The 18,251-nt window shown below is 39.8% G+C and overlaps 1 protein-coding gene across 3 annotated transcripts in view; it reads right to left on the bottom strand.

Moving 5' to 3' along the window:
- Positions 1-6,378: 6,378 nt before the first annotated feature.
- SI (sucrase-isomaltase) overlaps positions 6,379-18,251 on the bottom strand; it is a 48,330-nt gene continuing 36,457 nt past the window's right edge. For all 3 annotated transcript variants that reach the window (XM_086754247.1, XM_086754248.1, XM_086754249.1), the window contains 11 exons: positions 14,995-15,128; positions 14,508-14,542; positions 14,301-14,417; positions 12,841-12,989; positions 11,787-11,871; positions 11,646-11,702; positions 10,772-10,896; positions 10,400-10,488; positions 9,713-9,762; positions 7,686-7,856; positions 6,379-6,441 (listed from right to left, as the gene is read on the bottom strand). In XM_086754247.1, the coding sequence (XP_086610373.1) occupies positions 6,379-6,441; positions 7,686-7,856; positions 9,713-9,762; positions 10,400-10,488; positions 10,772-10,896; positions 11,646-11,702; positions 11,787-11,871; positions 12,841-12,989; positions 14,301-14,417; positions 14,508-14,542; positions 14,995-15,128 (1,075 nt within the window). The remainder of the gene's footprint in view (positions 6,442-7,685; positions 7,857-9,712; positions 9,763-10,399; positions 10,489-10,771; positions 10,897-11,645; positions 11,703-11,786; positions 11,872-12,840; positions 12,990-14,300; positions 14,418-14,507; positions 14,543-14,994; positions 15,129-18,251) is intronic.

Below are 18,251 nucleotides of genomic sequence, written 5' to 3'. Positions count from 1 at the left end.
TTGCTGGCTTCACGTCAAGCATTACAGTCACAAATCGCAGTGTGTTACTCTCCGTTATGTTCATATTCATGAGAAAATAACACAAGCCATCAAATTCCTGTAATTTAGGTAGCAGCTCTTCTGGATTCAGAACATCAGGTTGTGCTCTGTGGTCAAAGTCTCTTATCCAAATATCAAAAGCAGATACGAGGTTATTTTCTTAACTGACTGTTTCAGGATGAATTGAACAGCCCCCGTGACACCTTCTACGGGAACGATCCCCAAATGCAGGGACCTGGAAGGCTGTCGCATCAGCTCTGGTACACATCTGATTTAATTCCAGCTCCCGTGGCTGTGTCCTGACCAGCCCTGGACTTGGATATTCGGAGCTACAGAGAAGTTGAATATTTTCTCTGTTACACAGCAGATCCTCCAGCTCAGCTCTGCCCATGCAGCAAGACAAGCTGCAGACCTGGAGGGACTCCGCTAGACCAGATTTTTTGCTCTTCTCCATCCCCATGGTATTTTTAAGAGGCAATTTATGGCAAATAATGTTTTCAACAAATACTTTTTGGTCATCCCAGCTGAATGTCACTTTTATTTGACTTTCCTGCACCGAGTGCCCAATGCAAATTGCTTCAATTTTTAAAAATAACTGGAATGTGTTGGTATCAGCTGCTTTATGGCCTGACCCTGAATATAGGGTTTATATCAGGGGGAGTAAATGGAGCACTATATCCTCCTGAAAGGTCTCGTGAGATTATTAACAGGGAACCACTGGTCAGAGAGCATTTCTAAATTGCTCATTACATAATTATTATAATGTGCATAATGCCCCATATGCAGTAAACATTCAACTGAAATGGCTCTGAATTTGAGAATAGCCATATAATAAGTTAAAACCCCCTTATTTTACATAATAGAATTGAAAATATTAATAATTTAAACAATATATAGTGTATGTGTAAGTGTATACACTTATACTTATGAAAAATATATATATGTAGCATTTACCAGCTGTGTATTTAAACACTTAACCTTTCCATCTAGGACAATTTAAGTGTTACAAGGCGTTGTATTAATTTTTAACATTTTAATTTCAATTCGTCATTCAAACATTTGTATTGCAGTGTATTCATATTATTAATAGCAGTGAAACCACCATCAAGCTTGACTTAATCCTCGGGACAATATGAGATTAGTATTTTCAGCAAATCTAAAAAGAAATATACAAACTCTTTATTTGTGTGTGGCTTCTTACCAAAATTTCCTGGTTTAGCTAAAGAAAACCCAAAAAGTTCATCAACTGATAGTATGAAAAAGCTTGCACTTCTTTTATAAAATGTTTCTCTTAGTGTGCCTATCACTGGAGTTGGGAGAAGCTTTAAAAGGTATAACCATGCTAGTTTTTCTCAGAAAACCTCAAGAAAAAGAAAAAGGAAGGAAGGACGCCCCGTCCACAGAGGTGAGCTCCTTGTGCCAGAGCAGTGAAGACATTTGAAAACTTCACCCCCAGGGTGGTGAGATACCACTCACTTTTCACAGGCCAGACCACGCTCCCACCGCCTTGCCAGATATTGCCATCCAGCTGTTAATTCGTAGGCTCCAAGGAAAAAAAAAATCCAATTAACTGTGCATGTGCATCAGCTTCATTAGAACGAGCACAGCCAAATGTGACATGGTTTTTGTCTTTTACGTTAATGAAATTGTAATTTCAGGGCCATCAATGTCTCTTTAGCACAAGAGCTGCTCCTGTTCAACAGAGATACTCCACCCCCATCCACTCACTCGTACACGTTGTACCAAGAGAAGTCCTTTGGATGAAGCACGTGCATTGCTTGGAAACCCTTTGTCATGACACTACAGGCAAACGTGAGCTGGTTCTTTATCATTTCCTTCCAACACAAGTTAGTGGTGGTTTTTCTGTCAGTTGGTGTAAGTGGGCACGTCTTTCTGGCAGTGAGAACGTTGCCTTTGAAATGCAATCGTCTCATGGAAGAAGGTTGAGGCGAAGGGAGGAGATCATGTATTGAAGCTGATATCCACTGCTGATATCCATCAGCTGCAACGTGTGACAGGATGAAGGACAACCACACCTTGACATCTCCCAAAAGGCAAAAAATGCGAGCATCCCTACTGCATTTTTAGTCTGTGAGAAACAGAAATATTTCTAAAAATCCACTATTTATGTAGCATGTGCTGTAACAAAGCTATTATTGAAACCTGTAGCTTCTGTCCTCTTCCCAGGGAGCCGTGGTATCAGTGTGATACCCCAGGAGTTAACCCTGCAGCCTGGAGACCTGGGTTCTGGCCCAAAAGCATCCTGGAAACACCGGTATTTCGTTATTATTTCCATTGGGGTGTTGAGTCAGAGTCTGTTTAAAGTAAGTCACCCTCTGGCTATTACAGGACACTCCTCCGAAAATGTCCTCCAGCTACTTGTCTGGCAAGGATGTAATTTACAGAGCTGTCACCTCGATAGTGCTCATTGCGTTACGGTTGCTAGAAAGAAAGCTCCCAGCTATTTCTAGGTTGTGCTTCGTGTGTTGTATTATTGAAGGAGCCTTCCACTTTCCGAGCATGAGCGCGGTAGTTAGAGCTGAATACTGCACATCGCTACAGCCACGTAGCCGTATTCGTAACACAGAGGTAAACTACTTAATGGTGCAGGAGAGCACAGCGAGGTCTGATATACTTGCTGATAAGAAATAGGAAGGAAAAGGAGTGAAATGAAAACCCAATTTGGGTTTTTTTCTGTTTTCTCTCTATTTAAGACCAAAAGCAGATCTCTCGTGGCAGGGAATACAGAGGTCAGGTGGGAATTCACCCAAAAAAAACCCCACCTTGGCCTTAAAACCTAACCATGCCACATTTCAAGAGCACATTCTCCTTTGGGTTGTCTGCATGGGCTCGGTGCACAAGGGCAAACACAGCGGGTGCTGGGCCGGCTGATGAATTAATAATAATTGGATATTAAATGCTTCTGTACTGTGAGGTATTGAAGGTCGTGCTACCTGTCATTGGAAATGTAATTTCCTCTTGATTTGCAGTGGAATTATGGACCTGGCCTCCATCAGTCCCGTCGCTGGCTGGCCCATGGCCTTGTGCTCAGGCTAATTTGAGGAGCTGGAGCAGGGCTCAGGCTCATATGGCACCTTCACTGCGTGGCGATAAATAACCGCAACATCAACCACTCCTTATCAGGATAGAGAAATATTTGATTTTCTTTAAACCAGTCAGGGTTATCTGCTAGTACCTGCAAAGCTGTCATCTGGAGGGGATGTGCTGGGCATACGGGGAAAAACTCTTCAGTGGAGCCTGTTGTGGCAGGACAAGGGGTAATGGTTTTAAAACAGAGGGAGGTAGGTTCAGAGTAGATATTACGAAAAAAATTTTTTACAGTGATGGTGGTGGAGCACTGGCCTAGGTTGCCCGGCGAGGCGGTGAATCCCCTGTTCCTGGAAACATTCCAGGCCAGGTTGGACGGGGTTCTGAGCAACCTGATCTGGTTGGAGATGTCCCTGCTTCTTGCAGGGGGGTTGCACTGGGTGGCCTTGAAAGACACCTTCCAACCCAAACTGTTCTATTCTGTTGTTTTCTCTGTATCTGCTGCTCTCACTCGTGTTTGTTCATCTTGTAGGAGTGTGCCAGCCAAAGATGGAGAGATCTGCACAACCACCATTGGCCTGTAAGTGCAGTTGCTGTATGTTCTGAAGTTTCCCAAGTCCTTTGCATGCCAAGGTGAGAGCAGCTGGAAGGCCAAAGTTTTTGTTTGATGACAACTCCTAATTACACAGCTAGGCGAGACAGTTTTATGAAGTTCATTAACCTGTTACTTGACCTTGATTTAATCTCCAGGCTCTGTTTTTGGTCTGCAACGATGAACTCAAAGGCCGGTTTTGCTCTGGTAAATGAAGCTGTACCCGTGCTGCGGCCCGTGCCAGGGGCAGGAGACGCAGGTTTTTAAAAATCAGACCTAATCTTTCTGGAGTCTATTCAGAGCCCACAGCAAGAAACTTCCAGTTTGTTAAGGAATTAAAAAAAGCAAGACGTGCAATTCTTTTTCCTTTTATTCATCCATCTCTGCAGAGTTGCAGATGCAAGATGGGTACTGGCTCAGTGCAAGGAGGTTCCTCACCCAGTGTCCTGCCTCTAGCCATGCTCAGCACCAGTTTTGGACTGGGACATCTGAAGGGCAGTGTTTTCCATCCACCCTCCTCATTTCCAGACTGTTGGGTCTTAACTGCCTGCCCGGGCTACCCACAGCAACATGCTACTCATAATGTAAGTCTGGTATTTCAACAATAGGAAAAAGTTAGCTGAAAATTTTAATATACAAATTTATTACTTTTCACAAGTGCTGTTTTCTTTGGATTTTTTTTTTTTTTTTTAAGAATGCCTAGGACAGCAGCCAATAAAGTTTGGAAAAAGGACATTGAAAGCAGAACATTGTGGCTTTCAGGGAAGATGCTGTGCATTCCATGAGAATTTTCTGGTGCAATGAGCAGCAGGATTATGTCAAATCTCTGGGTGTTGTTACACTATTTTACGAGTAATTTTTTTAAGTGTGTGAAAGTCATACAAGTAGCATGTTTGTTGCTGCTCACTTAATTCTGTTGAGAACTACTTCACTACTCAGCATGGCTTGTGGACTTTAGGAGACTTCCTGCAGCAGGAGATGCTTCACAGCACGTGGATGGATCTGACCCAAAGAGAAGCATTGCATGAAGAGCTACTATCGGCCTGAAAAAAAATGCCCCTGAGTTCAGCATGGAGCTGCTTTGGTCTCCAGCTGTGGGACAGTGATGCTGCATAGGTATTTCAGAAGTGAGTGGTGGGGGGGCTGTGCTCGGCTGCGCGTGCTTGTGCAAACTGCAGGAGGGAATGCTCATTTCCTGGACTCTTTGGAAGAGACACAGCAGGTAACATCTACCTAAGGTGGCCAATGTGTGTTTGAAGCCATGATTTCTCCATCTGTGTGAGTTCCTTATGAATTATTATCCTGGGGACTCAGTAAAAGCCTTCCCCCGGGGCTGAAACACAGGTAATTCAGTTGATGTGCTGAGCATCTCAGAGACAAGACAACGGAACAATGAGGTTCCTCAAATAAAACTAATAAGAAAAAAGATGTTGAAAATAAGCTCTTGGAAGCTTTTGGCTGTACCTAGTGTTTCACAAGTCAGTCAGGTAGGTGCAAAGGAGGACGTAACGTGACAGGGAATGGTGTGAAGGCTTGGGAACCCACACCTCCCCTCACTGTGGCTGTGGGACATGTCCTTGTGTCTGCTTAGGCAGCTAGTCATTGCTAGCTCTGGAGAAACAGTGTAGTTTGTTCCTTCAGACAAAAATATTTGTGAAATGGTAAATTTAGTCCTAAATGATAATTTTCTCTGGATTACCAGTTTTCTTATTACTTTACAGGGAGGCTTCAGTAAATTCAGCCCTATAATTAACACTGATCCACCTCAGAGATGGGGGCTACTTAGTTGTTTTAGTACAAAATTTTAAAGCAGAGTGGAATCCTTTAAATTAATTTTAAGCACAGTCACTCAAGATTACTATTGCCTGACAGCAGTTTATTCCCACCAAATTTAATTGTAAACATACTTTACCAATCTGTTTAGATGATATGCTGCACTCTTGGGATACAAAGAGTCTTTAACATGAATTACTATTATAGTAAACATAAACATTTCCTTCAGTGAAATAAACACCAATGTTCATTAGTTAACCTTGAAACTTCAGGTTTAATTTTATAACTTTAGACCAAAACATTGGAGAACACAAATGTCTGGCTAAAGTCATACAAAAAAATTCCTTTAAAATTACTTTTGCAAGTACCTTAGTATTTTATATAGCAACAACTTGAAACATCATTTCATCTTAAATCAGTAATCTGAAAACATTTACTTTTACTTTGCCTGGCCTTAAATACTTCTCCATAGTAGCGACTTACATAAGCAAAATTAAGATGAAGTTAAATATAGACAGAATTATGGCCCCAAATCCATGCAGGTAACACCAACTTTTTTTTTTTTTTTTTTTTTTTTTTTTTCCTCCCCCTGACAAAAATGTGGCACACATGAGGTCGGCAAGAATTTCTACTCTCAGAAAACAAGAATTTTACTCTTAGTTTTGAAAGATGAAGCTACATGGAAGTGCTGTACTGTTTAAAAGACAGATTTTTGCATCACATAGTTAGCCTTCAGCAACACTGAAAGATGGCTGCTTCATACACCTAATACCTAGTATGAGCTGACTGTATCTAGTATGTTTTTACAGTAAAAAAAGTATTCTAAGATGTCAAAGAGGCACTTTGAATATAAAAAAAAAATTGAAAGATACTTTTAAAATAATGAGAAAATTCAGTGCTATGGCCAATGTTGTTTTACAGGCCTTTCAGCTCCATTGCAGGATGTAGTCTTGGCCTAATTCAAGCTGCAGCCTGGTGATTGTCAGGAGCTGTGAAAAAAAAAAAACAGACAAAATGAACAATTAGTAACTCTGCCCTCAAGCTCCACTGCTTTGTCTGTGTTCAACAGAGAACAGGGTGGCTGCTCATTCTCTTTGGTTGCAAGAATTTATTCTTCCTTTTGTGTTTGTAGCTCTGTAAACATAGTTTAATCAACATAGGTTTGGGATGCCTGATCGTGAGGGTCTGATTCTTTCCCTTTATTCAGAGCCTTGTTTAGAACTCACGTTCCTTTTATTTTAATAAATAAATAAATAAATAAATAAAAAGGCAGAAAAACTTAGAATATACCGTAATTCAACTGTGCATATGTATTTGCTTTTTTTTTTTCCCATCAGAAAAGTCAACAGCAGAATGAAACACTTCCATTTTACATTTTTAACTCATCTTTTTGGTTATGTACAAAACTTGTATAGCTCTGACTTCCCATGAAAGAGAGAAAGAACGAAGACTTAACAGAATACAGAATTTCAGAGGAAGGTGAGTAAGCTCCCAGTAACAGCAGAGGTTAGGCAGTTTTCCTCTACCAGAAAACTGGCAAGACTGAACACCTCAGCAGTTCTGTGAATATTTGAAAGATGCTCCATAGGAGTGCAGTACAATTATACACATTTTTTTTTTTCAGCTGCCTTTAGGAGTGCTCGACATGATTTTTCAGGGAGGCAGGAGATTCCCTGGACAGGCATGACCCATGCAGGTGGAAACCCCGGTGCTCTGAAGTTGGTGGAAGGTATGGTGACAACTTTAGAAGTGGGATTTGATTTGTACGTGTAGGAGCGCTGTGCTGTGATGCCTACAGCTGAAACGTGCCATGATGGAGTAAGAAAGTGGGGTAGGCAAACAGGGCTGGGAAATGAAAATCTTGTCAGACAAGACTGACAACAGTGGGGTCATGTCGAGACTGTGAAAGTACTTGTAGTTGCTTTTCCTTCCTTCAAATCTCAGAGGTTGCCAGTAAGCTATTAGGAGGAGTGGAAACTAACCACAAAACAAAATCCACCACTTTTCCGCTGTCAGAAGCAGTTTGGGTTCTCAACAGTAATTTCTGTGCTTAAAAGCTCTACCACACTTATTGCACAATATTTGCTATATATTAAGTGTAATCATTACCTGATGGTAGCTTACGTATCTTGCTGAAATATGTTTTAAATACGGTATTACAGATGAATCTCCAAAAGTTTAAAAGCATATATGCAGTTGTGAAGGTGGCATTACCTTCTATATGGTATCTCACCTTCTTGGTGTTATTGTAGTCCACAGTGTGAGGCGATGCGATTGTCCCGCCATTCTGCAATACGGTCACCTGCGTAACGTTGGTGGGCACCCCCAGAACTTTAATGTCAGTAAACATTAAGTTGTTTGGATCAGTGTAACCATGATGCAAAACCCTGATATCTAAAACATTCTGAAAGGAAAAGGAAAAAAAAAATAATCAGACTGGTACAAGTCCACTTGAGCTTTTCAGTTGCTTTCCTCTCTTTCCAATTTATTATTTTTTTTTTTTTAATAGCTGTATGTTGTTATTTATTTTCCAAATGCTGACGGCTCCAGTTTTTGTCACATTGTTAATCTGGCTAGATGCCAGGCTCTGCTGTGCCTTTAATTGCCACTCATTGATAGATGCGAGATGGGAAGACACCCCTGACATGGGTAGCAAGTGCTGCACTGAGAAACCCCTTCTCCGCTGCCACAGGGACATGCCTCTTCTCCTGCCTTCTTGAGGCCTGATCCAGGCTCTACTTCTCCTGCTTTACACCTTCCCAGAATAGCTCCTCCAGCCCCATCATCTCCTTTAGCGCTCCCAGGTCCCCCCTCATTTCCAGTTGCTGTGATTTTCAGGAGAGGATGGGCACGTGGGTTCTTTAGGGTGCACCCAGGTCCCATAGGTCTCCAGAGTCAAGCAGCCCAGAGCTGGTGCTTGCTGGTTCACAGCCCAAGTGTGACCCCACGCAAATGTGCTAGCATACAATTCTGCGTATTTAGCACAGAGGGTATTACTTTCAGTGTGAGCATTTTTCATTGTTTGTTGAGTCAAGACCTCTTTAATTAGGTTTCTCCTTACCAACTTTTCATAAGAGCAAGAAAAGGTGCATTTATTTTATAATCTTGCAATGGCAAATACTGAATATTAGCAAAACAAACTTCTCTTCCTTAGCAATTAAAATTCAATTATTTGACAAAGAAAGAATTAAATGAAAAGAAAGAACAGTGTGGATAAAATTAGGAGACATTCTGGCACCCTGGAAAACTAATGAAATAACAAAGTGTATTTTCTATTACAATAGAAAAAGCATTTATTCTAATCCAAAAGTCCATATAATTACAGTCTAATTTAATTCCAGACAGTCAACTTGTTATGATAAAAATTGAAACCTGACATCCTAGAAATGCCAGTACTTAAAATAAACACTCCTCTCCATTGCCTTTGTTACCCAGGCATGCATGCCAGAGTTCCTGTGTTGAAGAATAAAGAGAAAAACCAATCCTGAACTGAGGCAGTAACTTCACACCAGCCAGTGATTGCTTTTGTGGTTCCCACTGACTCCGTGTCCTGCTGCTTTCTCCCAGAACTAAGACTGCACACAATAAATACATTCTGTGGTGAATACAAGCAAATTCATGACTAACAAACACAGATGCCCTCCTTCTGGCCCTGTGACCTTTTCTTTTTTCTTAGAGCAGTGACATAGCTTGAAAAAGGTAGAGAACAGCATGGAGGTCCCGAACTTGCAAAATGAGCAATTTTAGGTGCCCATCCTTGAGAAGAAATGCAAATTCTTTGTTTGGCAGAGGTATTACTTTGTAGCGATAAGCCAAGGTCAAAGTCTTGTGCCCTTAAAGCTTCCTGTCTGCAACCTCCAGCTTCCTTCTCAGCAGCAAGGGCTGGCTTTCCTGGCACAGCTGTTCTAACCCATCTACATGCTCCAGATATTCTGCACTGATATGTGCTTTCACTTTATAGAAATCATTTATGAAATAAACCTGTGCTTTCAGAATTATATCAGAAACCACAATGCCATAGGTGTACACCCTATTTAACAAGACACTGCAATGGGTAATTTCAGAATCATTCTTAAATTTGTTCTTAACACAATTTAATCACATTACTTGCAGTCTATTTCAACATGAGCACAAATTAATGTTAGGGTGGGATATCCAGACATGATGAAGTCCCAAATTAAAATACCTGTAGTTAAAAATAAAATATAATAATAATCACCTAAAGTGATTATTCAGAAACTGTGAGATAACATTACATACCTGATTAGCGGTAAATGACGTTAGCAGATACGCACCATCTTCATATGCGTCTGTTAAAAAAAAAGGAATAAAATCAAATATATTCGCCATTCACCTTAGTTAATACGTTACTAAAATTTCAGTTCAAGAACTTTGTCCATATACTATGCATAAATGTACAGTGGTGTTTATCTGTACATAAAGAAAAGTTATTTGTGTCCAGAAGACACATGCTTCTAGACATACAATACTTATAGGACTGTGTGTTATTTAAATGAGGTCAAAATAAGAACATTTTAGAGGTAGGATACAAAAGAAGGCAAACAAATGGCATTAAGAAGATCAAGGGTGTTAAGATCAGCAAGAGAAAAATGTTTATTACTTGAAGAAGGCATGGGAGTCGTCTCCCACATCCACCTCTATTCACTGTACACTTACACAGGACTATGATAGATGTTGATGCTTCTTTAAAATCACTGTTGTATATTTTATCAATCCTGTTATTCAGCACTAAATTCACTCAAAGTAGTCCTGATAGTCATCTCTCCCTAGTTCTTATCTTTGGGTTTTGTTTTGTCTGTTTTCATTTGGGCTTTGAATATCAACAAGGGTGGAGTCTCCACAGCCTCTCTGGACAACCTGTTGCAGTGTTTTACCATCCTTGCAGCAAAAAAAGGATTTTACAAAGGCAAAAAGCATCATACATACCAATGCGAACCCCATCATCCCAATAAAGCTCTCCTTCTGCAAACAAAGCGTCATTCAAAGCGACAGTGAGTCCCATCGGGTTTTTTCGGCTATAGAAAAGAGAATAATGTTTCCTGAAGTTCCCCATGTTTCGTATCACATTTCATATTTATCAAATGTTACAATTGTAAAAGAAATATTGTATGCCACTCAGTTGGTCTTCCATAGTCCTCTTCCTAAGGCTTTACCATTAAAGGAGACCAGTAGGAGGAAACAAAGAAGAAAAACCAGCCATAAAGCTCCAGTGCTATCATACATGTAGCTTCTCTGAGGACTGGTAGTATTTATATGTAGTTGTACAAAAGTAAATGTTAAATTTTCAGTTAATCCTACCTGTAAAAAGTTGTATTAGCAGGTCTTTGCCAAGGAAGTATGTATCCGCCTCGGATATGCAGGTTGATATGTTCCAAAGGAGCTGGTAAAACTTGGAATTGTCCCTTAAAACCAATATCTTCATCCTATTATGGAAACATAAAAAAGCCTTCTACTGAATTGCCCCTACTTTACAGTTGTTTTGGGTTTTTTTTTTGTGTGTGTGTGTGTGTGTGTTGTTTGTTTTTTGTGTGTGTGTGTGTTTTATTTATTTGTTTTGTTTGTTTGGGTTGTTTTTTTTTTTTACAATGAAATTACCATATTTTGCTAGACAGATTAATTAGGAGTTGTTACTGCAGGAGTAACTACATACTGCTTTTAAGAGAAATTCTGAATTTCTCTACCTAGAAAAGACTGGGTTGACCATAGGTGACAGCAGCTGAACCAAAGGGGTCAGTCAGGTGAAATACAAACTTGTGATTAACTAAGTGATTTTTGATGCCTGCTCTTCCTATTACCAAATCTTTTCTTGTTTTCTGTGAAAGGTGATATGGCTAAACCTGTTTTGTCTTTCTCCATTCCAGCATTCCTTACAAAGCTATTATATATAACATTTGAGGATTAAAAAAGTCAACAGAAGGACTTCAAATTAAAGGTATTGTTTCATATTTTAATTTAGCCTAACGTAGGCATTTTATCACACATTATTTTACTGTAATCAAGCATTTTTTTTTAATCAGCTAAGATGTTATGTTGCAAAGAACTGATACCGAATATAAGTTTGTAAAAGGGAGAGAGAGGGTTCACATCTCACCACTGCTCTCAGTACACCCTGCCGCTATCTGAACAGCACTGTGAAGAAGACATAGAAAATGTAATTTTTAAAATTACTTACTGTGTAGTAATCATACCAGCGGGCATTGGGTAAGTAAGCACTCACTGATACAGCATTCTGGAATTAAACATACATGTTTTAGGTACCTTGAATCAAAAAGTGACGTTTTGCTAAAGTGACTTAAAGTGCTTAAAAACATACCTGTTGCATCACAGGGCTGATGAGCAGTGCAGGTCCCCAGAGGAACTGCTCATATATTTCCCAGGTTTTTTTGTCTTCCACAAACCTGCAAGTTAACAGAATAATGATCAGACATTGGGTGCTGAGCTTTTCCAAAGGGTTCCTTCTTTAAGACACTTTTGTGAGTCATTGGACCTACTATTCCTAGTATCTCCTATTTCCTCTTCTTTATTCTAGTATTAATAATTCATAGATCAATTAATGCTTGCCATGAATGCACAAAGATCCTAATGTGAAAATCATTAGAGGAATGCAAACTGTTAGCTGTCTTTTTTTGCTGTTTCATTTGCTTTTCAGTATATTTAGATGACAAAACTCAGAAGACCCATTGTGCTTGGCCAGTATTAGCAATAGTAAGATTAGGTAGCAGACAGAGTGGGAACCAGTTTTTAATTTGTGCCACTTATTTCTTAGAAAAAAAGCAAGTCAATACATGCAAACAACTGTGTGTTCCTCAGCCACAACATGCATGTAGAGAATAGACCACATCTTTTAATCGAAGGAGTTAAAGCTTTTGCAGGTACTGCCTCTCCTGACCAGGAACAAAGGCGGCTTTGTGTGTCTAACAAAATTTTTAAAATCGCTATATCAGCTTGGACACACACACAAAAAGCCTTTTTTTTCCCTGCAAAATTCTTGTGATTTGTAGCAGAATTCCCTCTTTTAAATTAAAGTTTTTGTCCAGCTCTTTTTGCAACATTTCTTTTTTTTTTGATTCTATGTATGCCTAGCATCAGATAAAACATTTTTGTTGCTTGCTCCTAAAGAGGTTAAGGGTGAGTTTAACATTTAAATATTACTCCTAGAGAAGCAAATGTTGAATTTTGCATAGTGAAAAATGGAAAACTAGTGCTGTTCAAGTGCTACTTGGTATTGAAAGCTCATATTCTCAATCCTGTGTTTTAAAAAAAAAAATAAAAGTTGCAAAAGTTGCAAATTTTGTTCTTAGGAGGATTGTAACTACAGAGCTTTTAGTGGAAATTCCTGAAAAGAATAGCAAAGGAGTTGCACGTACTCATGGAGCATGGGCCGGATGACAGTGCTGCCGTGGGCATGGGCATCATACATTAATGTGTAGAGGTACGGTAACAGGGTGTATCTTATATTCAGCACATTCCTAGAGATCTCCTCAAATGTTGAGTTCCAGGAAACAGGATCTTGTCTCTGAAAGAGAAGAGAGCGTTGGTAGTCAAGCTGGATTGTTTTGTTCCGAAAAGCTAAAAAGAAAAAAAATTAAAAAAATGCTAATATTTATAAGACACTTGTCATTTAGCACCTCTTTTCTCTTCTTTTATGTTTCTCTCCAGAATTCCTATACCTATTACTATTAGTAATTACCAGATGTGCATCAAAATCCACATAGCAACACAAAGCCAAGGAAATTTCTCTGCCAATCTGGAGCACCTGCATTTATTTACTCTTCAGTTAAGGACTAAGTGACACTACAAACAGTAAGTATCACTGTCAAAAAACGTTTAATGCAAAGTGTCCCAAAGGCGTGACACATCCCTGTGTACATAATTTATTATCCCTCCTCTGCAGGGCAGCACTCGGGACTTGCAAGAAGAGGCCGAAGCTCTAATGACTAATGTCAGGGAGCACTTCCCATCTTTATTAAATGTACTGAACAATACCTTGGCAAATTGGGTAAGACTGGAAGCAACGTGATAACCCTGAATCTGCATTTTTAAAGGCTTTAAAAGTCCTATTGAAAGGTGTGCCGCTGCAAGATTAAGCACACGGGTTTTGAAAAGGAGCCTTTAATCCATTAGATATATGCCATATAAACAGCTCTGCTCTGCTAGACCTGAAGCTTTAACTGGAATACAAGTGCTGTTTTCGTTTTTTAAATTTTTCCAGTTATCTTGTTTTACAGCTTTCTACAATATAGTCCTTAGCCAGCACAGACTTACACTGAGGCAATTATTTCCCTTTACTCTTAGAAGAAATACAATATCTGATGGCTGAAAATGTGCAAAGTACAGAAATTGCCGAGTCTTACTCCAGAATCCTATTACGCTGTTCCATTTTCCCATTTGTTGGATAATTATGGACAATTGGGGCTGAGAACACCAAGGTCACATTTGCTCCTTTCAGTGCGTTTGCCACAAAAGCACTCTATTTTGGTCTTGCTGGTGTACTGTGTTTAAATAAAAACAGCACACAGGGCAAAACACGTAGGGGTTTGATTCAGTCAAAGCCAAGTTAGGATACGTTTCCTTCGCGTGCTCCAAATCCCAGAGCAGCCCTTCTGTAGGCATTAAACCTCCCAGGTGAGGGGGAGGCTTCCAGCAGAGCTAGCATATAAAGACGACAATTTTTATTTCATAAAGAGCCAGACATGTTCTTTTCTGGTCCATTTTGCTTGGAATGTACTTTTTTTGAGCCAGGCCAGCTTCTGTGATGCTCTGGCTGGTCTCCAAGTTTACATTGCAAAGGCCCAGCATTAACAACAATATAAAAATTGCAGCTCACCCTTGTTCCTTTCTGATTGTGATTCCTTGAATACGGGTAAAATGCGCCCAGCTCCATCCAGCGAACACACATCTCATACTCTGAGTCTCTAAAGAAGCCACAGATATCGGCACCTGTCTGAAAGTTTAAAAATGATTGATTGGAATAGTATAAATTCTTGTGTAGCACCAAGATTATTAAATGTAGGGTAATAATGCATTAGCTTACATAAGATATTCCAAAGAGACTGAACTCCATCATACCTGAAAGGAAAAAGAAGTCAACGTTACTAGCTGGGTTTTTTTTCCCCGCTTTGGTATGCTAATGGTTACACAGATAATCCATACTGTAATGCTGAATGACAAGAAGATAAAAAAAAAACAAACCACCACACACAAACTCCACAGTTTCTCAAATGTGTTATATTTTTCTGCTACAGAAAGAGATGGGAGCTGGCTGATCAGGAGCAAACTAAGAAATGAGTAGCAGGACACAGAGCGTGAAGGTGGCCGGTCTCCAGGGAATAAAAGGGCTCCCAGCACTCAGTGCAGAACTAAAGATGAAGAAGTTAAAAAAGGCATTGACTCACCTTCTGGTTGCTGAACTAAAGGGCTTATTTTGGCTTAACCCACATGGCTACTAAAAGCAAGTAGATGAAGGAAAAGACATAACTGCACACAGTAAATTGAATACAGCTCCCTTTCCTTCTACATACCAATAATAGATTTAGTCAGCTGATCCCAAGCAGCAGTGTTATCACCGAGCCAGTGTCCTGCCCATCTTCCACTACTGGGATATGTGGAACGGGTGATAACGATCCCACGCTCCTTGGTGGCATTCTGCAAACCGCTGATATTGGAAATAGACAAAAAAAAAAAAACAACAAACCCTTAATTAAATGAGAAATGTTAGATTAATATTACGTAGATCCTCTATGAAAATAAACATAAGCATTAATATTTTCATAGCGAAGGGCAGCGTTTGCTACATCCAATCCAGATGTGCTTTTTACAGCAGTTCACTATGATTCACATATACACAGAAACTCAGCAGCGTCAGCTAACTTGTAGCCAGAAAGAGAACTGGCAAAACAAGGAGGTGCTAAAACACAGAATTCCAGCTCAGGCTAATTAATGTGTGGGAAAATACAAATGTAGCCCAGCCTGCACATTTTCTAAAGGCTTTGTAATGTGGTCCGGGGCACATAATACCTTTTTTTAAGTACCTAAAAAATTTGCAGCAACAGTGGAAAATAATTTAACAGAACTCATACCAAAACGATCCAAAGGGGAAAAAATAGAGGTGCCAGGAATATTGGATTCTAGTTGCCAAAAAGGTGTTGGAACAAAAAAAAAGTAAGTAATGGATCTGTCATCACTTCAGAAACACCAAGGTGACATGATATCAATATGAAATGACCAACATAAGTTTGTCTAAAAGCAAACATATTAAATCAGAGGTTTTCTGCCAATGTGTGTGACTACTTTGACATTAGTTGACCTCTTGGTCTGATCACATCTGGCTTCCTCAGAAGAGATTTTGACCAGAGATTAGTAACCTTTGGAGGATGATGGGACTTACTTCTCTTTCTCAAATTACAGGCAAAAACCTACAGAGCAGGAAACATTCAAGTGCTTGGGTTTAGTAGATAGAAGGAAACAGCAGCAGCTGAAGACTCTCATGGACTTTTCAAGATGCTTGGGTGCTAAAACCCAGTGGCCTTGCTCGGGATTGCTGCTGCTGGATGAGGAGAGGGCAGCTTGCCAATGGCTGAGGATAAGAGTTCCGCAGGCCTCCGAGGTGGGGGTGTGAATGAGCCAGAAGGAGAACTGGTTCATCAATTAACAGCATTACCTCAAATAATTAAAAAAACCCAATAATCTTAAATAAAGTCTTGGCCATTTCCACAAAGTACCTGGCAAGGTAACACAGTAAGCTGTATAAAGGGAAAAAAAAAAAAAAAAAAAGAATAGCTGAGTTGAATGGAATTTATGCTGCCTAGTTGTTCTGCCAAGGACATGAGTACCTTTCGCTGAAGCACATGCCATTGGTCTGTGCTATGTGAGTGGCATGGATGCATTGCTGCTCCAATTTCCTAGAATTCCTCTGCAGCTGTGCACACATTCTGTGAGTCATTACAGCAAAAACACTAAACCACAATGCTAGTTAGAAAGCTACACTGATTAAACTGCACTGCTCTCCATGATAGCTCCACAATAATTGCCTAAACAGCTGCTTCAATAAGGCACTATTTATTTATTTTTCTACAGGATTTGCAGCTTTAGTGACATTATAATTACAGCAAAAACACACAAGTCCCTTCAATTACCATAGTAATTAAACATAACTAATGTGCTGCAATTATTTCTTCCAAGACAAACAGTAAGTTTTCTAGTACCTTCTCTTTCTTTGTAATGTATATCAAACGGTTTCAGCCTCTGCTTGGTTTACCCCAGTTCAGCAACGCTTTGGAAATTGCAGGTAAAACGTCAAATGTAAGGAAAGCATAGGTCTCGCGTAGAACTGCTCAGGGATGAGCATGGCCCGAGTGATTTGCTAACCTGAGGTGCCAGCTCTCTGCTCCAGGACTGAGCCACAGCTGTATCCAGTAACAGAAATTACTCATGTCACAAAGCCCAAATGTACCTCCAATGGTTACTATACTCACTAGTAAGGGGTCTAAAATTGCATCAAGTTACACTACAAATTGCTGTTCACTTAAGTTACAGGCTTTTGTGAGTTTTGTGTGCAAATGATCCTCTTGTTTGGATGGTTTAGTCTTAGAATAAGTTATTCCTACACCATGTCTTCAGTTGCACAATTACTCCTTCAGTTAGGACCAAAGAATAAATTGGGAACTGAGAGACATAGAACATCATCTATAAATTGCAAGGGAGAATATCTGTATAAGCTGTGTAATTTATCACAGTCATTTCTGTTACGATATCTCTCAAAATAGAAAGAAATATTTCACTACCTTTCAGTTTGTACTTAATACACAGCAACGACGGTAACGTTCCTCTTCATGTTAGATTACTGCCTACTTACGCTGCCCCAGTCGCATGGATTTGGCTGACAGCAGAGGTATCAGCCCTTCCTTCCTGTCCTGTCAGCAGTTTTGCTCCTGCCTTGAGTGGCACGCTGCCAGATACAACATCCTCTCAGTCAGAAATTCAAGCAGCCTTGATATTTTCTTTCTTTATGGTAATAGCAAAGTTACCAAGGTCTTTAAGGTTGTAAAGACCTATAAAGAAACACTGTTCCTTGCTTACTCGTTGAATTGGAAATGAAACAGCACAGACAGATTATCATTAGATCTGGCGTTATCTAACGGAGGCTGGGGTGCTATTCAGAAAGGAACCGATAACGACGTTTGTCTTGAAACAGAGAAAATAAATTCTGGAAAGTAAAGCCCTTGTGCACACAGTTTGCATTTTAAAAGTCACTGTTTCCCCTTTTCACTACTACTCAGTTTGTTTTAAATAGAAAACATAATGAAGCTCCTCTTAAATTAACATTGTTAAAAAATGATGTTCATTTTCCTTCACTAGATGTGTAGGTAAGGCGATGAGAGTATCAACCCTAGGAGTGAAACACGCAATCCTAGCAAAATCTAGAAACAAAACCTATTTTATACTTTAATTACAGTAATTATTGGTTAATTACTGTCCCCAACAGCTGATCAAAATCCTGAGCCTTCTTCTCCTTTCTGTCTTGTGAATGAATACCTGAGCGGTGTCTTTGGATTGACTGCTCTCATTCACAATGCAGAGCAGCGCCCTGGGACGGCCTTGGCGGCTGTCGCATAATAGAAATCTCTGCTGAAAAGGCAACGTGTTGTGTTTGAATGTGTCAGGACAAGGAAATGCTCGACGGCAAGTAATTACATCCAAATTAACCTATGCGAGAAATAGCACCATGGCCAATAGCACCATCTTATTTCATAACGCGGGACAGCAATTGTACAATATC

Source organism: Chlamydotis macqueenii, chromosome 9 (assembly GCF_036417535.1).
Source record: "Chlamydotis macqueenii isolate bChlMac1 chromosome 9, bChlMac1.mat, whole genome shotgun sequence".
NCBI lineage: Eukaryota > Metazoa > Chordata > Aves > Otidiformes > Otididae > Chlamydotis > Chlamydotis macqueenii.
Note: the sequence above shows the minus strand (reverse complement) of the source record. Positions and strands in the feature narration are given on the sequence as shown.